The sequence below is a fragment of the Pseudopodoces humilis genome, chromosome 14 (genome assembly GCF_049639895.1).
Source record: "Pseudopodoces humilis isolate 2021_Gansu_Grassland_sample_001 chromosome 14, ASM4963989v1, whole genome shotgun sequence".
Lineage (NCBI taxonomy): Eukaryota > Metazoa > Chordata > Aves > Passeriformes > Paridae > Pseudopodoces > Pseudopodoces humilis.
In genome coordinates this window covers 7853715-7876388 of record NC_142213.1, presented here as the reverse complement: position 1 = coordinate 7876388, position 22674 = coordinate 7853715, and the positions used below count along the sequence as shown (strand labels likewise).

Sequence of the window (22674 nt, the reverse complement as noted above, 5' to 3'; positions counted from 1 at the left end):
AGAAGAGCCAACCCAGTCCCTCAGTGCACATCTCCCTTGGGCAGTCATGGCACCTACGTATGCAACAGGCTTGAAATTAGCTGTCCTCGAGTCTCACTGGTTTTGCCGTTGAATTCTGCTCAGTCTCACACTGTCTTTTTCATTTCCCAGGCTGGCTCATTACTCACAGCTCCACGATGTACAGACCTTGGCCATGCTCTGCAGTGTGTTTGAAGCCCAGTCAAGGCTCCAGGGGTGCCCCAACTCTTGTGTCCCCTTTCCTCAGCGTGCCTCCAACCTGGCCTCCCACAGCCGATATGTAAGATTGCCACTTCTCTCCCATTTGTTTTGGATATCTTTGAATGTCTCTCACATAGATGACATGTTTTATTCTCCTTTCCCCCTCAACAGCCCAGCTTTACTTCCTCCGGCTCCTGTTCCAGCATGTCAGATCCTGGGATTGGCACCGGAGGCTGGAGCATAGGTATGAGTCCTGGCTAGTAAATAAAGGAATCTCACACCCTTCTGGCCAAGGTTTTAGATGGCTCCCATGGTGGGGAAAGGAGGGAGTTAGTACTGGCTATGACTGCAGATGTGTTCTTCCAGAGCAGCTCTGTGGAGTTTGGCCAGCATGGTGTGACTCCATGGCTGGAAGTGAGCAGGCCTTGCAGTATCTGTGTTGAGGCTCCTGCAGTCCTGCACCTTCTGATTTCAGTAGGTACTTCATTAAGTGATTATTGAAAATGGCCTCAAAATTAGCCAGCTAATTCCACAGGGTTCAGGGGAAAAGCAGTGCTGGGCCTTCTTCTCTCACTGGAAAAAAATGCAGCAGTTGGAAACACTGGGTTCTTGATGCCCTGAATATTCACAGAAGTTTTTCAGCGTGACAAAGGTGACAATGGGGGGCTCTGGTGTTAGAGTTGAAAATTTTTGCAGATTCCTAGTGATATACACGGCCTGGGGTAGCATCAGCCCTGTTAACACCACAGCTGTAACTTTTCAGTGTGATATCAAGACACATGTGACATGGGGAAGAGGAGAGGATGGGGTTTAGGGGAGCGGATAATCTTTTGTAACAGTTATTAGCAGTCATCTCCCTTCCCCCAGGGCAGTACTTTGCATGCAGAGGCCCCTTTACGTAATAACAACAGTCCTGGTGATGAGAGTCCTCCCTGTCTCAGGGAGAAAGGAGGAACCCAGGTCCACCTGGGAAAATGTTCCCAAGCAAACTCCATGGGATTGATTGCCTGGTTACTTTTTGTCTAAAGCAGAAGGCAAAAGGGATTCCTCCACATCAGATTTCTCTGCCTGGTGATCCCCATTAAGTCCTGTCACCAAAAGTGTAGTAGAAGCACTTGGCAAGTAGAGGCTGGCACTTACATCTTGGAGGTGGGGCAGTGTTTGTTGGAATGCAGAGGGTGGTAGGACAGAGATAGGACTGAAATGTGGGGGTGCAAACCTGTGGTCTTTCATGTCCCTTCCTAACCCCAGTTTTGAGCGGGGAGATGCACTCACAGCCTCTTGGTGTTTGCAGCAAACAAAGACACGGAGCAGACCTCCACTCCCTGGTGCGAATCTTCTCCGGATGACTTTCGCTATGGAAACCTAATGTATCCTGACCATCGGGAGCGGGAGAAGGATCAGCATGAGAAAAACAAAAGGTAGGTTATTATGGGCCTTGAGGGTATTCAGAGATGCCTTACTTGCAGCACAGTCATGTGGAACTCCGTGTCCAGGTCTCTAATGGTGCTGCGCAGTACCACACCTGCCTCTAGACCTTGTCATTCACACAATTACTTGAAGAAGCATCATCCTGCAGATCAACGCTGCTGGGATTACACATGATGCATCCCTAAGAAGCCATGGTGGGGGCCCCAAAGGACCCACCCACAGAGTGTGCACTCTGGAGTGTAGAACAAGTCAAGGCCAGAGTAGTTTGTGTTCAGCAATGTTTCAGCAACCTGTGAGAAGTGCCCTGCTGCATTTCCAGCAACGTGAGCTGGTTGCATAGTCACCACTGGACAGAGGATAGCAACCAGAGTCTCTGCGAGTTAGTCAGTTACAAGCCTGTTTGTTCCCCTAGGCTGCTGGATCCTGCCAATACTCAGCAATTTGATGACTTCAAGAAGTGCTATGGAGAAATCCTTTATCGCTGGGGCCTGCGAGAGAAGCGGGCTGAGGTTTTGAAGTTTGTCTCATGTCCTCCTGATCCCCACAAGGGAATTGGTGAGTGTCTGGTCCAGTTACCCAGACAGAGCCACAGCTCTGCCTCGGGAGCTTAGGAACGTGCAGTCTGCAGGGCAGGATGTGTCATGGACAGAATGGACAAAGTTTATCTGAGAAACCCACCCAGGGGAGTCACAAAGGTTTAAAATTCTTGTATAGGTGTAATTAAACATTGGTACAAATTGTTCCACAGGGTTAATGATGGCAAACCTATTATTTAATATGAATAAAATATGAAGAGTTTATTTAAATTTATGAATATAATGATAATCATTAGACTGAAAAGGCCTTAATCAGAATTACTTACCACACAGTATAGAAAATTAAAACTAGTAATACAACACACTGGTTATTAAATAAATAATATTAAAGCTAGCTTAATAATTATCAGGTCGACACTGATGTTTACCCATAGCAATGACCATGGGCAAATCTCTCTCACTCAGCTTTGAGGATTGACCTTGATGGGTGTACCCAAGGGCAAGGATCCTCACACACACCTAAGGGAGGTGTGTTAAAAATTTTCCCCATTTAAAATTGGAACTGGTCTTTATGGTATGAAGTGATTGACTGTCAGTCACACCATTTTAGATAAAATGTTGCCTTGCCTGCTCAACAGAACGTGCTTTATTTTTGAGTAAGATGCTATCAGCTCTTTGGTTTCTTCTTCTGTAAACATCTGCCTCTCCCTTCCCTACCAGGCCTTTCACATCTCTGTTGATGCCAGCCTTGATGAGGAAGCATTTGCCCTACCTATCCACGTGATGGGTCTAATTTGGGGTAGTGTGATCAAGCTGGTTTCAGCATTCAGCACTAAGAGCAGCAGCCCCCCCTGCTCAATCCATCACCGATAGCTTGCAAGTAAAGCAAGATCCAAGCTGTTTTACTCTTGCTTAGACAGAGCATCCTGCTACATAGATAAAGTGTCATTGGTTACTGAAATGTCACTGCAAATGTGGCATTTAATGTCTGACAGAGGTTAGCTCTTCCAGTAAATGGGATTGACTTCTTCACAGTTCTGGGTGGAGGTGAGGCTTACAGGTGTTGGTTAAAGGGCTTTGTAGACTGTAACATCTCTCCGGGAAAGCTGGAAAATTCACATAACTGCCATGCCAGCAATGCGCAGCTCTGTGCTGATGAATGTCCTTCATTCCTTCTGAGATGTCCTGTCTTCATCTCTAATCCTGGGCTGAAGTGTCCTTATGCTAGAATTGCAAGATCTCTAACTAGGTGAGCTAGCCAGCAAATAGGTAAAGAGAACTTCTCTCCTTGAATACTTTCAGCAGTGTAGTTACCCAGCTTAAGAACAGCTTCCAAATTGTCTTGTTCACAGACCTCTGGGAACAGATGTGCTTGACCTGGGGGAAGAAAAACAGGTGAAGGATGCTAGAGACACAGCAGTAGTCTCACCTTGTCACCCAGGACAACTTCTGGGGAGTAACTGGAGTGAAAACAGGTGCCCATGGCCTTTGCCCCTCCATGGCTGACAGTCTGATCCAGGGGGCATCAGGTGGGCTCTCTGATGAGAAATGGAGACTCTCCTTGCTTGCTTAGTGACACTTCCTGGTGGTAAGAGGTGGATAAGAACAGCAGGAAGCCTTAATGAGTCAGTGTCTCCAAAGCTTGAAATCCAACCCACATTTCCAGCAGACAGCTGTAGCCATCCAGGGGAATTGGTGGGCCAGTTCAGTGCCTCAGTGTTCCGGTTGCCCGTTCGTTTAATTGCGTATGGAGAACAAACCAAGTTCTCTAAACACCATCCACTCTCCCACCCTGATGGAGCTTTGAGGCAGTTTAAGAGGCTCATCTGCTGAGCAAGGGGTTGCATGCAGGACTGCTTTGTTTGACCGTGATTCTGCCAGCACTAACCGCGTGTTCCTTCCGGCAGAGTTCGGCGTGTACTGCAGCCACTGCCGCAGCGAGGTGCGCGGCACCCAGTGCGCCGTCTGCAAGGGCTTCACCTTCCAGTGCGCCATCTGCCACGTGGCCGTGCGGGGCTCCTCCAATTTCTGCCTGACCTGTGGACATGGAGGCCACACCAGCCACATGATGGAGTGGTTTCGCACCCAGGAGGTCTGTCCCACGGGCTGTGGGTGCCACTGCCTGCTCGAGAGCACCTTCTGAGCAGTGGGGACAGCGGGCCACCCAGGAACTGATTGAATATTTAATTCCCAAGACATGTTGAGTCAGTTCTGCTCCTCTCTGTCTGGAGGAGATCACCACAAGGAGCTGAAGCAGGACGTCCTGGTAATGTGCTGTGGTGATGTTTACAAGTGCTTCCATTACTCCTACGCTTCCCAGGTTGCTTCCAGACCAATTTGACCAAATTCCCTGTGTCCATTGCTGGCAATGGATGCCAGACCAGAAAAATCACTCTCTCCTGCAGAAGGGTGTGTGAATAATATTGGTTAGTTTGGGATTAAGAGGTTTTTGAAAGCTCCCCTGGAAAGGGCCCACCTGGCAGAGCCAAACTTGTTCCAGCAATGTAGAGTCTTTTCCAGGTGCCTCCTTACATGGGCTCAAACTGAGCAAAACAGTTGTTTTACACAATTAAAGCAGAAATAATTCTCAAGCAACAGTAAGTTCTAAAGGTGAGTTGTAAATGGTGCTTGAAGAGGAAATAGTCCATGGAACTGTGCTCAGAGTTTCTCTGGAAGCAGCAGAGTCCTTATTTTGAATGGGTGTTTACATTGTTTAGATTTCCCCACAAAGCAAGAGAAGGAAATGGCATTTTTCAGGATTACTTCTTAAGTAGATTTCTGCTCACTAGTCAGTACCTGTAAAAAGCCCGGGCAAGCACCCAAGGTCCCTGGGATTAGTTGCTTCCAGCAGTTTTAGTACTGTTAGGCTTTAAAGTGTCTTCATCTCCTGCTCTGACCAGGTCATAAAATGCACTTTAACTTGTCCCTGTCTTGTTGGTGACACTTCCTGGTGACTGGGAAAGGCCTTTTGAGTTTGGGATCTACACTGTCTTTCCACAGATGTGTTGCTTTGGAAAGCCTTTTCTCCCTCACTGAGAAAACACAGGACACTTACTCCATACAGCTCCTTTTGGCTGTTGTCTCCAGGTACTATGGGGAAAATTATGGGTAATTTGAGATTTGCTGCCGCTGAAGTGACAAGGCTCTTGAACAGGGAGGAAGCAGCAGTTTCTAGGGAAAAGGGGGTTTGGAAGAATGGTGGGATTCACAGAGGCAAAAGGTTTATGACTTTTCTTACTGTGGAGCATCAACTGGAGAATGTACTTACGGATCTGTCTGTTAGGGGCTGTGCCTGCAGGGCACTCCCAGTGCAGGGACACTGCTGTGCACTGTGTGCACACCTGGAATGTGCAGCCTCTGCCTCTCCAGGTCTGGCTTCAGCCTGAGCTTTGGATTTGAGCGAATGTGTGGTCAGGGATGAGCAAGCTGGAGCTATCCCCACCTGTACCAGCTCTGATCTCATGCTTGCCTGCTGAGTGGGGCCACATGCCATGCCCATTCCCAACCCCTGTGCTAGCTCAGGCTGTGGGATCCTGCTGTGGAATAAACAGATGATGTATCTTAAACAACTAAAACATTAAAATTATTTTTTTTTAAGCGCTGGTCTCATAGAATGTGGTGTTGCTCTGATGGCTCTCCCTCTGTGGGGAGCCCCCAGCATCTCTTCCTCCCAGTGGGTGGTGAGTGTTGCACCCATGGCCCTCTCCCTGCACCCCAAAGCAGGGGGCTCGGTGCTAGCTGAGGGGTCGTTGTGTCCCCAGCCCTGGCTGGGACAATGTGCTGACACCTGCCACACCGGCCTGGGAACAGACTGGGAGCTGCCCGCGGTTGAGACTCCTCTTGGGAGAGTGTAGCCGGGCGGCGTCTGAGCTGCGAGCAAACCAAAGCCCACATCCTGCAGCTCGGGGCGGCCCTGGGCAGCGTCTGCCCCCAGGAAAGCAGGAGGCTGCAGCGGGGTCCTGCCCGGCGCCGCCGCAGCCCCAGGGCCGGGGCGCTCCTTGCCAGGAGCTGCAGGGAGAGGGCTCCCGCCCTCCGCCTCCCTACGTGACAGACATTGGAAGTATTTTCATTTCCATGCTTGAGTGCTCCTGTAGCTTGGAAGGGAAAGGAGATTTGTTATTTAAAGGTGACGGACCGACAAATCGTGGTATTTAGTGTGTTATTACAGTCCATTACGGTCCATCTCTGTAGTATGTGAATGCCCCTGAGGCGGAGCACGGCCGGCACTTCAGAGGAAGGCGGAAAAGCCCTTGCCGTGGCTGTTTGTGCAGTCCTGCACAGGTATAGGTGGAATTTTTTCCCGGATGCTGCCAGCATTTCTCTCACACCCTGCAGCATGTCTGGTGGTTCCTTTGGGAGCAGCCCCACTCCATGCAGAAGTGACTATTGCAAGGAAACACGAACGGCTGGTGGTGCCCCACGCCAGCCCCTTCTTCTGTGCTGCACACCCCCGACTGCCTATCCCCGCATCCCCCTGCACTTCCAAATAGCTTGCTAAAGTGCAAAAAAGTTCCCCATTGTGGCCAAATCTGGCTCTGAAGTGCAGGCTTTAGAGAAGGGAGAGAAGGCAGGGACTACTTAGGCAGTGAGTCTGGGCCAGGGTGTGCGCCAGACCCACTCTGGGGATGCTGCCATAGTCAAACCAGGTGAATTGAATAGAGCCTTCAGCTGATGCACAGTGCTCAGGAGCGTGGCCAGTCGTGCTGCAGGGGGTGACCCATCCATGGTTTCTGCTGGAGCAGGATCAAGGGGGCATTGGATTAAATTGGCTGCTCTGCACGAGGCAGGAGCTCTCTGCACACCGTGTGGGAGGGGTATCAAACCACTTCCCTCAGGGCATCACTGGTGCCACGGGTTTGCCAGGACTCCAGGAGTGTTGGACACTGCCAAGGAGAGGAGCTGCATCCCAGGACACCTCTGTCCAGAGAGCCCAGCCAGCAGCACTCTGCAGAGATGCCCACGCACCCCACAGCTGCTTTGGCACCCTTCCCAGGCCGGTGCAGAGGAGGATGCCGAGGGCAGAAGACCTTTGGTCCGACCCTGAACAGCTGCTTGCCACAACTTGCGGAGGAGGATGCCGAGGGCAGAAGACCTTTGGTCCGACCCTGAACAGCTGCTTGCCACTTGCAACTTGCTTCAGCTGGCTGTCAAGTGCATCCCAGGGGCTGTTACCTGTGTATCCATTTGCTTTCCTAAGGATGGGACTAGAAGAGGGAGAGAGCTCCCACAATGCACACTGTGCCCTAAAGGCCACTGTCAGTATTTTAAACCCTATTTGTTTTCCTACTGAGGGTGTAACAAGCATGGTGTGTCTTCCCTATCCCCACTGAGACTTTCCATGTGCAGAGAAGGAAGTTTAATCCCTGATAATCAAGTTTGGTAGAGAAACAAGGAGTGTTTAATAGAGAGGGAAGACCTTTCCTATGGAAGCAATACCAAGCAGAGTCTGTATTGGTCTCCTCCTCCTTGGCAGCCACAGCTCCATTATCCCAGCATCAGCCCCTCCAGCACTGCAGGGCCTTATCCTGCCCCAAGCCCAGCAGCACATTCCGGCTGTCTCCTGTGTGTCAGCCCCAGCGTCTGTCCGTCTGTCTGGTGGGGAAACCGGTTCAAGAACTGATGAGCCAAAGCCACTTGGCTGCTCTCATTTCAGCCAGGCTGATCAGCAAACCAGCTACACTTCCTGATCCTGCTTGTCCTGGGGCTGGCACGGTGCAGGGACAGGGATGGGGACAGCAGCAGGGACAGGGCCTTGGCACAACCCTCTGCTGCCAATTTGATGCTCTTACACTGGTGTCTGCTGTACAGTTTGGTCCCAGTACTGTCCCTCTCCCAGTGCCACCTGTGCTCAGTGCATTCCTGCTCTGCAGGTGACAGGGTCCCCCTGCTGCCTGGTTCTCACTGCAAAGCTGGGGATCGGCTCATCCACTGTGGGGACACCCTTGTGCCTTGCACAGGGGGACAGAGCCCCACCACAGCACCCAGGAGGTAACATGGGCAGATGAAGTGTCAGCTCACAAGAGCCTGGCTCATACCCCTGGGGCCTACTGTGGCACATTTGAGGACCACAGTTCTCTGTGTGCTTGGGAGAGGATGGCAGCAGGGACCCACAGGTCACCTGTCAGCTTTGTGGGCTGGAAAAGGCTGGACCCACCTCTGCCATGAGCTGTGATTACAGAGGGTGGCCCTGGGCAGCCTGTGTCCCCAAAACCCAAGGTAGGGCTGGGCTGCATAGCAAGAGAATCCGGCGGGGACTGCGTGGTGGGGTCATAGCCAGGTGTTCCCTCCATCTCCTCCAGCCTCCCATAAAGGGATAGTGGCCATTGCACCTGAGCATGCTTGGGGTCTGGAGTCCCTGGTTTGGGATTGGGTGCAGTGGCCTCCAGCTGAGAGCCCCAGCTCATTCAGATCTTCCTCTGCCCCCCACCTTGCCCATATTCTCATAAAAAAGTCCTCAGTGTCCATGCAGAAGCCACCCTAATGCCTCAGAGAGCTGTGACAAGCCACCCACCACAACGAGAACCACCTTGGCCATTGAGGGTATTGGGGAATCCCCTTGAGAGAATGTCCCATTCCAGCACCTCATTTGGGGTCTCTCAGCAACCTCTCAGGACATTTCTGGCCCACCCCACCCCCAGAAAATGTTTTTATCCTCCACCCCAAGGGACTCCCAGTGCATCCCAGGTGCCTTGCAGCAGCCTGGCCAGGAGCACAGCCACCCTTAAGCCTTCTGCTCCTATCGGGGTGCAAAATCAATCTGCCCACCCAAAAAAGTACTTTTCCCCCAAGCAAGTGGCAGGGCTGTGCCAGGAGCTGGGGAGAAGGTGGAGCCAACACCGACCGCCACGACAGGTTTTGCATCCACCTTGATTAAAGGCCTCAGTGAATGCCTGGCCAGCGCCCCACAGCACCCCAAAGCCGGGGGGCTGAGGTGGTGTGATGACCCACCCTTACAGGTGGGACTGGGGGGGCTCCCCATTCCTGGGATGGCAAACCCCACCTTAATCACTGGTTGCAGCCCGGTGTGGCCAGCAACGCCAAATTTGCTGGCACGTGGCCAGCCCCTGTGGTCAAGGGTGTCACCCCAAAGCAGCCCCCCTCACTTGAGTGGGAAATCTTCCCAAGAAGCTGCATGGGAAACTCCTTTTTTGTCATTCTTTATTAATTATTTGGCTGTGATTCTTTGGGATGTTTGAGGCTGCCTCCTGCCCCTCTAGCTAATTGCAAATTTAATTAAATACTGAAATAGATTTTCACACAGCTGGGAAGGGGATGTGGTGCCTGGCAGCAAGTGACACTGGGGTGGGTTGGCCTCTGAGTGATCCTAGGAAGGACCGTGCTCTCCTAGGGCACTCTGAGCCAGGACTTGGGTGTCCTCTGCCTTGTCACCGAGGACCTTGGAGGGGGATTGATAACTTGGGACAGGTGATTCCCCCAGCTGCCACCCCAGAATGTCCTCACAGCTTCATCCATGTCCCAGGGATGCCCATACTCCAGTTGCACCCCGGGGTACCCTAATGCTCCCCCATAACCCATCCAAGGTTGCCCAGACCCCCTATTCCCCCTCCCTGACCGTTCCCATGGGCCCTGGGGGGCACACTCCTCTCCCCTGGGGGTCGCCTCATTTCCCCATTTCCTGTGGGTGCCCTGTGCCCCCTTCTCCCCGTTCTGCCTCTCCATGGATGCCTCATTCCCACTTTCCAGGGTACCTGCGGTGGGGCGGAGCCTCCCCACTCCGTCCGTGCCTGTCCAATGGGCTGTGGCGGGGCGTGTCCCGGGGCGGTGCCTGGCTGCATATGCATGTATGCAGATGAGCAGGTGCGGGCAGAGCGCGGCGGCGGGACGGGACGGGACGGGACTTGGACGGGGACCGGGACCGGGACCGGGAGCGAGAGCGGCGGCGGGGCCATGGCCACGGCGGGGCCGCGGTCCTTCAGCGCCGCCGAGGTGCGGGCGCGCTGCGCACAGGGCGCCTGCCTGGTCTCCTGCCACCGCCGCCTGTACGACCTGAGCGGCTTCGTGCGGCTGCACCCGGGCGGGGAGCAGCTCCTGCGCCGCCGGGCCGGCACCGACGTGAGCGCGGCGCTGGACGGGCCGCCCCACCGGCACTCGGCGAACGCCCGCCGCTGGCTGGAGCAGTACTACGTGGGGGACATAGAGCCCGGAGACGAGCAGGTACCGCCGCGGAGCCGAACCGGGGCCGGGGTGGGCACGGACTATAGGGGAACCGGGGGTGTATACAGTCTCTGTGAGGTGCCTCAGGTGCCGGGTCCAGGGTGAAAAAGGGCTATGGGGTGTCCCGGGTTCTGGAACTGCCAGATACAGAGGCTATAGGATGCCCCAGGTGCTACTCCAGGATGTGCAGGGTCTGTACAGCGTAGCCCAGGTCCTGATCCGGGATGTACAGGGTCTCTCTAAGGCACCCCAGGTCCCAGGGGTGGCATGTACAGCGTTTCTATAGGGTCCCCCATGTCCAGGGACTGGGATGTACAGAGGTTATAGGGTGCCCTAGGTCCTGGGTCGAGTTGTGATAGGGTGCTCCAGGTCTGTGCTCTCTGGAATCTGAGCAGTGCTGGGTTTATAGAGCATCTCAAGTCCAGAGTGAATGGAGTCTAAGCTGTGCAGGGTCTGTAGGGCACCCTGGATCCAAACTGTGCAGGGTCTGAGCCATACAGGGTCTGTAGGGCACTCCAGGTCCAGCTTCTCAGCATCCAAGCTGTTCAGGACATACAGAGGCTGGATAGGCTTTGGGGTGTACATGGCAGGAAGTTTCTGGGGTGCACGTAGTATATAAGGTGTTCAGTGCACCCAGATCTCAGTCTGAGCTGTATGGGACATGGTGTATGTTGGGTCTGAGCAGGACAGGACCCATAGGATCAGACTCTGTAGGGATCTACAGGGCATGAGGGGTGAAGGGGACAGAGGGTGTTTGAGGCTCCTGGGATCTTGTGTGGGTGGTGCAGGGTGCTGAGGTCCCATGTGCCTCCTGGCTTCCAGGAGTTCTGTGGGGTCTGAGGTGCAGGGGACCCTGAGGCCCATAGGGTGCCAAGTGCACAGAGGCTGGTACCTACAGGGTCCCACTCCACAGCCGCATCCCACCCTGGCCATGCTAGGAAGCAGGGCTGATGGGTGGACCTGGGGTGCCAACGTGGCATGGAGGTGTTGGGGTCTTTGAAGGGATGTAGGAGATGGAGCTCAGCGTCAGTTTTAGCAGGACTGTATGGCACGGGGTGGGCAATGGCACAGGACACCCTTTCTGGCACTGTCAGCGCTCAACCAGGGAGCAAGGTGCTGGGCACTTGGGTTTGCCAGTGGTGAACAGCCACTGCTGAAGAGAGGAGCCCAGCCATCTCCCTGACTGCCTGGTGTGGGGCATGGGTGTCCATGACACAGCTCTGTCTCCACTGTGCCAGTCCCTTGCTGTCCAGGCGGAAGGGAAAGTTCCCTGGGGAAGTTCCGCAGCCTCCAGGTGGCACTGGGCGCTCCTACCCAATTAGCAGCCCTCACCAGCACTCCGTGGGCAGGATGCTGAGCAGCGGGGCCAGCCCAGCCCCCTTCACCAGCCCAGCAGCGGCGTCCCCCTCTAGACATCCCAGTGAGGTCGGTGACCGGCCGGTCCCTCTGGCTGGTTGTTTGCTCTCGCTGGGTGTCCTCCCCAAGGCGCAGCCTCGGGCCCGGAGCACAGACAGGGCTTTGTTTCAGCCTCGGTGCAATGCCTGCATTTTCCCCGGATGGATCCCGGCGATGGCACCTCCTCTGTTGGGACACTGGCTGAGCCGCCGCCTCCTGGCAGGCGTGACGAGCCCAACGGGTTGGGGCGAAGGACGGTACCGGACGAACGGGTTCTCGCTCCGCAGCCCGCGCCGAGGGGAGCTGCCACCATCCGTCCCAATGTAAATACACGGCGTGATAACGCCAGGGCGCAGGGAGATCAGACACTGCCTGGTGCCAGATAAACCATCCCAGGCTGTAATACTCAGCGGAGGGATTAGAGCTGCCTGCTGCATGGTGAGGCAGTGTCCAGCATGCACTGATGTGTGAGCTGCTCTGCCCTACTCTCAACCCCCCAAAAATCCTCACTGGCGAGAGGTGATGCCCTCGGTGGTGCTTGGGTTCATGCTTTGGGTGATTTGGGACAGGTGTAGCCCAAACAGCTCTTTGAAAGAAGTGTTACATTGCTCCAGTCTGGTTCCAGATCCCCACAGCTTTGCCAGTGCCTCTCTCTGCCCGTTGGATGTCTCAGGGCTGCATCATTCCTGTATTGAGGGATTCAGAATGCTGTGGTCTCACAGGCATCCAGCATCCTCCCCTGCTTCCCCCAGGAATGTCCAGGATTTTGGAAAGGGTGAAAAATGTGTTAATGCAGGAGACAGAAAGAAGATCCAGCCTTCATCCCGCTGGCCTCTCCATGCCCTTCCTGTGTCTCTCTCCTTCAGCCACAGATCCCTTTTCTGTATCACCCAAATCCTTTTGGCTAAGGACAAATTAATCCCTAAACATTTTATCTATGCAAGCAGGACATATAGGGGAGATCAAAGCGACCAATAATTACCAAAACTAGACAATGGATTTTAACAGTCTTGCTAGAAGGGAACTAGATCATCTAATTACCCTTCCAGTTTGAGCAATGAGAGACTTTAATCACAGCCTCTTTGGGGTGCATGACGTGGCTGTGAGTCACAGTAAACCTTCCATCCTTCTCAGGTTTAGTGTCCTTCTCTTCCTCTTGCCTGTATTGCTGCACGTCAGGCTCGTCCTGGCTTTGCATCCCAGCCTGAGCACGCTTGGATGTAGGTGGGACACCTGGGGCTCCTCTTTGGTGGTGATGTAACAAGAAGTGGCTTTTTATATTGCTACTATGATTAGGAGTTAAATTCACCTCCTCTTAATAGTCCTGCTGCACCCAGTGTTTGGGCTAAGATACAGCTCTATGGGGCTCTGCCAGCTAGAGACCACAGCCCATGAAGCCAGTGGGAGGGTGGCACTGGGATGGTGCCCTCACAACCAAAGGCTTTACTTGGGCTCTCTGCACCTCCTGGGGTGTCCTCATGTTACATGCCTGTACCTGCACTGCCAACAGAGCTTGTCCCATGTTGACATCAGCAAACTGAGCCTTTGAGGAGCTCAGTGAAGGTGCTGGGGGATCTGGAGCAATGCAGAGGTATGGTAAGGCTCCTCTGGGGTTTGACTCACTGGGAAAATGGGTGGAAATACCCCTGGGTCCAGGCTTTTGGCAGAGCAGCTGTCTGCAAGCAGCATTGCCCTGTCTGGGCCAGGGGGAGGTTTCCAGCCTCTCTGCCTGTGTCCCAAGAACACTGAACCCTGTGCAGGACCACCCCTTCTGTCTGTACCTCTGTATCTGCTCACATCACAGCTGCATTTTGTTTTTTTAAAGCCCCAAGCCCTGATGCAGGAGGGGTGGCACAGCCAGTGCTCTCCAGCTGGTGCAGGACCAGTGCTGAGCTCCTTGTCTGACCCACGCAGGGCAGCCGGATGCTCGCAGGTGGATGCTGGGTCACCCAGTCACTGGATCACGCCGTGCCCTGGGTGTTTGCCCCGTTGTGCAGCACCTTGCCGGGACTGCTGCTCACTTACAGTTGCAGTTCCTTGTAGGCGTTAACTTTCCCTTCCTTACATCAGACCCCTTGTTCATCTTCCCTGGCAGGATCTGTTTGCCTGGGGACAGCTCAGATGCATCTTCACCACTCACAGGTGACAGCAGAGCCCTTCAGCCTCCTTCCAACCCACCTCCTATTAGGAGGAGAAGGGGCAGAAGCCCCAGCACTGGTTTGGGTCCCATGGGGCTTGATCCCAGCAGGGCCCCTGTGTGCTTGGGGCAGGCAGGAACAGACCACCCTTTGGGGAGCCAGTCGGGACATGCCAGCGTGGTTTGCGTCCTGGTTGCGACACAGCTCCCGGTCCTTTCAGTGCCAGCCCCAGGGTGAGCAAGGGGAGAGCCTTCCTCCTGCTCCCCCACTGAGGAAGAGGAGGGGTAGGAGATGATTCAGGTGCTGAGAGGGAGCTGCCATAGCACACAGGGCAATGGCATCTCACTGATGTCACCCAGCCCAGGTGGTGAGGTGGGATGTGAGCCCCCCAGTCCATCTCCCTGACCTGGGAGGACCAGGGAACCTCCAGCCATGACAGGGTGCTCAGGCATCCATGGGCAGGGGAACTGGAGGTGTGTCAACATTTCGGAAAAGGGAGGAGAGGTGCCGGGCATTGCGTCAGCCCAGCTTTCTTAAGCATCCTTCCTGCTGCTGGCTAGGTTGTGGTGCAAGCGTGAAGGTGAAGAGCACCAGCCCATTTCTCAGGGCATGGATCAGCTGTTTCACTTTCTTAAAGCCAAATTTTCTTCCAAAGCACCAGAGGGCAGAGGCAAAACTATAAATTCACCATGCTTCATTGGATTTTAAGACATCCCACTTGCCCTAGGGTTTTGGAATGTCTGGCTGAAGGAGAGAGCGTGCAGTGTTGAAAATAGCAGTGGGAATTGTCACAGAGAGGTGTGGTGGCACATGGCATCAGCTCCCTCATGCCATCCCTCCCATCCAAGAGGCCAGCAGAAACATGGCATCAGCTCATATTGGGGCACTGCCTGCAGTAAAATTGATGCCAATGGGATTCCAGCCTGGAAATACTGACTGGGAATATCCCCTGTCCTTCCCTGCCTTCTGCCCCAGGCAAGGGGCTGCCTCAGAGCTGGGTAATGGAGTTCCTGGACAAGCAGAATGAGGCTTGAAATCCATTTAGCCCGGGAAATGGGGTGGGAGCACAGCTTGCAAGGAGTGCCTGCTGTCAGCCAACAGTGCCTGAGCCCTGCCTCGGTGTCCCCAACAAGGCACAGAGTAAAGTCCTGATGTCCTGGCAAGCTGACCCCGGTTTTCCTGCATCCCAGGCCCTCCTGCAGCTGCCAGGGCAGTATTCCCATCAATAGGGTGGCAGTGCATCCCTCCCGGAACAGTGGGCAGAGCATCCATTGAGGAGCTGGGAGAAAATCCTTCCTCTCTGGAAGTGGCACAGCTGGAAGCCCCGTCGGGCACGGCTGTGCTGTGGCTGCCGGGCCATGCCGTACCCTGCTCCGGGTTAATGGGTAACTCAAGGTGACAAAGCGGGGGAAAAGGCATGTTTGGCACATCCTGCACGGGGAGCCGGCACTGCTGCCGGGGGCACGGCTGCCCTGGGGTTTGCATGGGCATGCTGCAACCTCATTGAGCCCCCCACCAGCGGCACGGCCGGCGCCAGAGCTGGCACAGCTACAGGAAGGAGGCTGGTACTGGCAGCTGGCAATGTGTTTGCTTCCAAGCATCAGACAGGGCAGGTTTCTCCTGTTTCTCAGCCTGCCCTGGCAGTGGGACTGCAGCTGGGTCTGCATCCTGCCACCACTGCACCAGTGCATCCCCTGTGCTTCAACGCGCTCTCCTGAGCCACAACCAAACCCCATGCCTCAGATTCCACAGCCCACGGCAAAGGCACTCAGCCCTGTGAAGGACACTTTGCCTTTTACCCTGCACAAGGTCCTTCCTTTTGTGTTTCTCCTTGTGCCGACAGCCAGGGCGGTGGCACCAGCTGTACCACACTGCCCAGGTCTGCCAGCCCAGCTTTCTAAGAGACCAAAAAGCCAAGATGGACTTTTGTTGGAGATCAGTGGGGTGGGAGGAGAGAGCATGAACCTTCTCTTTACTGGTGGTGGCAAGGTGACCTCTGCTATGGCACTGCTCATTTGCAGGGGAAAATGCTGCGACAGGGCCCAGGGTTTCTGCCTTGCCACCCTGAAGCACCTGTGCTGTCCTGGCTGTGGGCAGGGTATTCTGAACACTGGGCTTGACAGGAGGTTCCCAAAGAGCCCTGAGCCCACGATGCTCAGTGCACAGTCCAAAGGGCAGCACAGCTCACTGGCAGCTGCTTTCCTCAGGAAACCTGCTCTGCAGGAACTGACTGACTGAAATTCACCTGAATTCCCCCCATATTTGTTTAGCAGGCAGGCGCTCACTCTGGCTGAACCCCTCAGTACTACAGGCATCACCATCCCCAGCTGAATCCACCACTGGTGCTTCACCACAGGGTTTTCCTTCTCTTTTCAGAGCCTCTCTGACACAGTGGATGAGAAGGAGGTGGTTGCTGCAGCTCAGACTCCAGAGCAGACAGACCTCTGCTACAGAACAGTGGATGTGGAGAAGGTAAGAGCTCTGGAGTTTCTCCAGCATGCTGTTTGCCAGAGTGCCCCTGGAAAACACCAGGGCTCCTCTTCCCTGCATGAGTGATGGATTTCTGCTGGCGTCTTGGATGGGAGGGATGGCGTGAGGGAGCTGAACTGATTCAGCCACTTCTGCCCTTTCTCCTGGTGTGGAAGGCATTGCTCATGCTTTATTGCACAGGTGTGGCAGCGAAGGGAGACTCCCATTGCAGCAGCATGGGAGAGATGCCTTTCTCTGACAGCAGCTGTGCCCTGCCAGAGGGAAACATTGCCAAGCCACACCTTGCTTGCTTTTATTTCTTTCTTGGTTTATTTATTTTATTACTTTATTTATTTTATTTTTTTCCCTTGCCTGAGCACTTGTAATGAGCAGGAAGGGATTCCCTAGCCTGGGCAGGGTGATCTCTGTGTGTGCAGGGTGCTTCTTGCCCTGCCAGCTGCTTTTCAAGCATGCCACAAGTGGGGATTTGTCTCCAAGGTGCCTTTGGCTGTCCCTGCCCTCCATAGCACCACCTGGTCACCACGTCTTGCATGATCCCAGTTGGTTGGTGAGCATGCTTTTATCCTGTAGAAAGCTGGGGTTTTTTAGAGCAGGAGAACATCTTTCACCCCACCTTTAAAAAGGTGGGATGAGGACCTTTGGAAGACAATGTGCCATTTCAAAGTGACCTTTTTAACTTTCCCCCTACTTCCCCAATGGAGAAAGGCTGTGTTCCCATCCCATACACCAGCGGGGGTTGTTTCCCCTCCTATGTGATTGTGTTCATCCCTGCCTGCAGCAGAACCCACAAAATGCCCAAAGCCACCCCGGCTCCTTGCCCTGAGGTGCCCCAAACGGAGCCATCCCCACCACTGGCAGCACAACCCCAGGTGCCAGATTTCTGTGCCAGTGCTGTGTGGCACAAGCAGTCCAAGGAGAACTGCCAGGCCTGTGGCTTGGCCAGGCAAGCACGGTTTCAGTCCTGGCACAGGGGTGGGACCGAGAACCCACCTTATCTAGCCAGACCAGCAGAAGATGTGTCCAGGGATGCTGAGCAGTGGCAGAGGTTGTGCTGCCAGTTGTGCCTCCCTATTTTCATGGCATGCCAACATCAGTACCTGCACAGGTCCCTTCTTACTCTTGAACCTGAATTCAGCCATGCACAGCAGCAGTGCTGGAGTTTGTGTTCCCATCCTGTATCCCTGCTCCCCATCCCTTCCCACGTTGCTCCTCACTGGGGTGCCCAAACAGCTGTGGCCAGCCCATGTGTCCTCTGCACAAGGAGAAATGTCCTTGGCTGGGGCAGTGCCACGGGGATGGGATCCATGTGCCACGAGAGGTGTTCTGCTGGCAATATCGCTGCTCACTATCTAATCTTGGCAGCAAAGAGCCTCAGTTACCAGGGCCTGATGCTGAGCCACGTCTGGGTACAGCCACCTTCACCTTGATCCGCAGGCAGGTACCCGGTGGCACAGGGGTGAGCTAAGCCCCGTGTTTGCAGGTAGGTGGGGCTGATGTGTGTTTGGCCCTTCGTCTGCCCTTTGTTGCTGCTTGTGGGGAGCTCAGGGCACCTTGGAACCAGAAGCAACTGCTCTTGGGTCATGGCAAGGGGTTTGCAGCCCAAAATCCTGCAGCAGCAGCTCAGCTTTGTGCCTGGGACTGGGATGGTTTGTGGGTTCCACAGCACTACAACCACTGTTTACTCCCCCAGGACCTGGTAGACTGGCAGAAGCCCTTGCTGTGGCAGGTGGGCTACTTAGGGGAGAAGTACGATGAGTGGGTGCACCAGCCTGTGGATCGGCCCATCCGTCTCTTCCACTCCGATTTCCTTGAGTTCCTCTCCAAGACAGCATGGTGAGCTCACAGGGTCTGCACTGTGCCCTGGGTGGTGCCTGCCCAGGGAGGAGGGGATGGCTCACCAGCCAGCAGGACACTTCCTCTGACATTTCCTTCTACCCCATAGGTACGTGGTGTTCATGGTATGGACGCCCGTGGTGCTCTATCTCAGCTGGGTCAGCTACACCTCCCTTGCTCAGGGCAACACCAGGCTCTTCTCCTCCTTCACCACAGGTACCAGCAGCACCAAAGCTTTTGGGCTTCCATTACTCTGGACCCCACTCTGGGTCCAGGGGCAGGACAGCCCTGGGTGGGCAGAGACCTGCATCCCTTCCTCATCCCTCCGGTACATGCTCACCAAGGCCACAAGCAAGAGCACAAGGTCAGCACCTCTCCCTTGTGGCCACGAGCAGTCCCCTGCATGAAGCCACCTGTACTTGCCCACCTCCATCCCCTCCTCTCACCACAAGATTTGGTCCCCCCAGGAGACCAGTAGAGGCACAGAGCCCGCTGACCTGGGCTGCAATCTGCTGCCTCTTGCCTCCGTTCCCTCAGTCCCCAAAACCGAGCCCTGCCGGTGCTGGGGTGGGTTCCAATCGCGGCTGACGCCCACCCCGGGCCGGGGCTGAATGCCGCCGTGGCGGGCGAACAAACCCGGCTCTCAGCGCCGCCGGCGCCTCACAGTGCGAGGCTTGTTTGCCCGAAACGCCTGCCCTTGAATCTCCCACTGTCTGCTCCTTGCTCCCCCGGGAATAACAAGCGTGGCCGGGGCAGGCTGTCTTCTTTGTTGTCTTCTTTTTTTTTTTTTTTTTTTTTTTTCTGGGTTCCCTATTTTTTTTGCAAGGTGCCACCCAGTGCCAGCTGTGCCCGGCTGTGGGGTGGGGAGCGCCTGCTGCACAGCCAGCCCCTGCTCCTTGTGGCATTCAGCACCTTGCTGCCGAGTTTTGTGGGGTTTTTTTCCTAAAAGTAAGTGGGTTTTGGGGGAATCCAAATTTTGCCAGGAAGGACACAGGGCTGGCATCCAGCCCTGAAAGGAGGTGGCTGAAAAATGTTCTGCGGGGGAAAGTGCCCAACAAATCTATTCTTTTTCCCCAAAAAAAATAAACCCCGACACCAACAGCACTGTTTTACTGTCACGAGTGCTGCCTGTGCATCTAAGGTCCCTCCTGCCTTGTTTTGGTGGGTGAAGCAGCTTTGTAATGATGATGCAGTCCCTAGGGTGCACATCCAAAACCCTATTGGCACCTGGAATGCAGGGAACTCCCCTCACTGGCTCCCTGAGGCAGCAAGAAGCTGACTGTTCCTGTAAATTAATGGCAATCAAAGGAAAATGTGGTTTAGAGCAGTGCTTGGGCAGGTAGTTCCCTAGAGAAGCTCAGGGCAGGAGGTGGATGAGAGGTGGGAGGGAGGGATAGTGATGGATAAAAGCACCTGCACGTTGCCTGCCCTGCTGACCACTGCACGTCTTGTTGTGTAGAGTACTCCATCCCTGTCCACAAATACTACTTCCCCTTCATCTTCCTTCTGGGAATGATCCTGTGGTCCCTGCTAGAGTACCTCATCCATCGCTTTGTCTTCCACATGAAGCCACCTGCTAGTAACTACTATCTCATCACCCTGCATTTCTTGCTGCATGGTCAGCATCACAAGGTGAGTTGCAGCTCCCGCCTCCGCTGGCGCCTGCAGGGCCGTGGGAATGGTGGCCTTTGCCCCACTGGAGCCTGTTACTGCGTGGCCTTTGCCCAGGCAGAGCCTGTTCGTGCCTGCTCAGTGTGACTGGTGGCATCTCAAGCAAGGCACTTACCCAATACCAGCGAGTGCTGCAAAACAGCCTTGGAGAAGCTGGAGTTAAATTTTCAAGCTGTGTGGTTGGGCAAGGGGGGAGACCAAAAGAGCCACAGGCTCCCTCTAGCTTTGCTGGAGGAAATGGCCCTGTGGAGTTTGGGCACCTGCCAGATAGAATCACCACCTGCCTGGGCACCTTGGCACACGTGGGGGGCTGCTCTCACCACCGGGTACAATTAGGGGAGGGTTTTTGGTGTTGGCTTCTCACAGATGAGTTTCCCCAATGCTTGGCAGGGATGTGCTGGAGGGTGAGCTAAGAGCTGCTTGTCCCACCATCCTCTCTGCTTCCAGTCTCCCTTCGACAGTTCCCGCCTGGTCTTCCCTCCTGTGCCAGCCGCGCTGGTGATCGGCTTCTTCTACGGAGTCCTGCGGCTCCTGCTGCCCGAGATGCTGGGGCTGGCGGTGTTCGTCGGGGGCCTCTGCGGCTACGTCATCTACGACATGATGCACTATTACCTCCACTACGGCTCACCCAAAAAGGGCACCTACCTGTATGGCCTGAAGGCTTATCATGTCAAGCACCACTTTGAACACCAAAGATCAGGTAGCACCATGTTCCCCACGCGTGCTGGCAGGGGCAAGGGCTGTCAAAGATCAAGTCTACCTGCATGTGTGCAGCTGATTGTTCCAAAATATTTGGGATTTGGGATGAGGAAAGCCAAGCACTGCACTGTTGGGGAAGCAGCATGTGATGTGCTGTAGCCCACGGAGAATATTTCCTGGCTCCCAGGTTGAGGATGGGGAGCCAGAGCAGTGCAGGGGTGAAAGCAGCAGCCCATCTCACTGGTGGGTGTCAGTGCTGCTTGGAATGTCAGGGCAGAGGCCAAACCCCCATACTGGTGGGATATGGGTGCCTGTCTTTCCCCAGGACAGCATCTCTTCTTGCTGGGAGGCTTTGACAGGTGTAGGGTGAGGCCCTGGGCTTCCCCAGATCCACCCCACACTTTCCCTAGCCCAGTGCTTGCTCAACTTGCCCTTTGCCCGGTTTCCTAGGAGAAAACGCCCCATCCAGATAAGCTATCATCCATGGGGCTTGTTGGCATGGCCCAGCCAGCTCCTGCTCCCTCTGCTCTTCCTCCTTGTCCTCACTTTGCCTTCCTCCCTTCCCAAAATGTGGACACTCCTCCCTCGCCATTTAACACAGAGCCCTTGCAACACCTCAATGATGCCATGGGCTGAACTCTTTCTTCCCTGCCCACAGGTTTTGGCATCAGCACACGCTTCTGGGATTATCCTTTCCGGACACTCATCCCTGAGGAGACCTTCAAGAAAGAGGACTGACAGCCCCAGCCCAGTGCTCAGCTGCCAGCTCAGTACTCCCAGCACTGGGGCTGGTGTCCCTCCCCAGCCCCCAGCGAGGCCAGCTGGTCCCTGCCCCCTTCCTGAGAGCTGTGCCACAGCAGTGACTCCAAACACAGCATCCCTGTGGAATGCTGTGGTCCAGCTGTGGCACTGGGAAGGGGATGTGGGACTGAGGATGGTGAGGCAAGGGGAGGAGGAAGCTGTGGGGTTCCCTGATGGACTCCTGCCCCTACCTCACTGCCCTCCTGCTCCAGGCTATGGATGCACGGGCAGATCTGCTGCCTGAAAGATGAAGTGCCTGATGCTGCCCTCCCTCCTCTGCCCTGGGACCTTGCCAGAGCCCCTGTCTCTCCTGGGGTGCTCTCTCCCCAGGGCATCCAACACACTGCAGTTACCCCTATTGCCTAACTCATGCCGAGGGGATTCCCTGTCCTAGGTCCTTCTCCTGGCCTGATCTCAGCACAGGGTTTTCTTGGCCTGCAGCCCTTTTGGGGTGGGTCCTGCAGGTCTGGACTGTGCCTTTTTCTAACCAGTGCACCTGTATCTCTGCCAGATTTATCAATTTCATGGTTTTCTTAGACATTGGCTACTTGAAACTCAAACTCCAATGAAAAAAATTACTGAGATGCCTTTTTTGCTGATCCTGTGATTTTATTTTTTATTATTTTTTCCCTAGTGTTTACTGCAGATATTTAAACATTTGAAATAAATTTATATGTAAAACTATAGACACTACAATTGTAAATAAACTGTATATTTTGAAAAATAAAACTTTCTAAAAAGGGTCTGGCAAATGTATCCCCCAGGGCTGTTCTCCCACCCTTCATGTATCCCTTTTCCAGGTGCTGATGGCCCTTGGAGCCACCATTCCTGGCTCCCCTCATCCACCACGGTGAGGTAGGAGATTTGCAGGGGATATTCTCAGCAAACCTGTGTGACACTGGGGCTCTGGGTAAGCAGAAGCTGCCACTCACTTCTCTGAAGTTGGGCAATAGTGTCGCGTGCACCCCAGAGCTTCCCAAAATCAGCCTGGCCCTCTGACGAAGCCATCTGCAAAACTTCCTGTGCTCCCAGCAGAGGTCAAGCCCTCTTTCCAGCACTGGTGCCCACAGCCCATCTCCTTTGGTCTTGGGGGCTCCTGGGGCTCAGGGATGGGGAGAGGAGCAGGGCTGTGCTCTGGAGGGTCTCACTGCACATTCAGGAAGTTCAGCAGGGCACAGAGACCTTGCTGTGGGTGTTCCAGTGCCCTGGGCAAGCCTTCCCACAGCTGCCAGCACAGCAGAATGGGTTGTGTGCTCAAAGTAGCAGAAACATCAATGCAGGGGGAC

General features: G+C 54.7%; 2 protein-coding genes across 4 annotated transcripts in view; both read left to right on the top strand.

Annotated features, from left to right (window-relative positions):
* The window catches only part of WDR59 (WD repeat domain 59), a 49034-nt gene extending 43288 nt beyond the window's left edge, over positions 1-5746 (top strand). For all 3 annotated transcript variants that reach the window (XM_088062333.1, XM_088062332.1, XM_088062334.1), the window contains 5 exons: positions 151-298; positions 391-463; positions 1514-1640; positions 2063-2205; positions 4094-5746. In XM_088062333.1, the coding sequence (XP_087918459.1) occupies positions 151-298; positions 391-463; positions 1514-1640; positions 2063-2205; positions 4094-4329 (727 nt within the window). In that variant the 3' untranslated portion in view covers positions 4330-5746. The remainder of the gene's footprint in view (positions 1-150; positions 299-390; positions 464-1513; positions 1641-2062; positions 2206-4093) is intronic.
* Positions 5747-10037: 4291 nt separating this feature from the next.
* On the top strand, positions 10038-22117 carry FA2H (fatty acid 2-hydroxylase). Its single transcript, XM_005526304.3, has 7 exons — positions 10038-10361; positions 16271-16366; positions 18075-18217; positions 18327-18433; positions 19677-19849; positions 20336-20588; positions 21246-22117. Exons 1-7 carry the CDS (start codon positions 10095-10097, stop codon positions 21323-21325), a joined length of 1119 nt encoding a protein of 372 aa, XP_005526361.2. The 5' UTR covers positions 10038-10094; the 3' UTR covers positions 21326-22117.
* Positions 22118-22674: the final 557 nt, after the last annotated feature.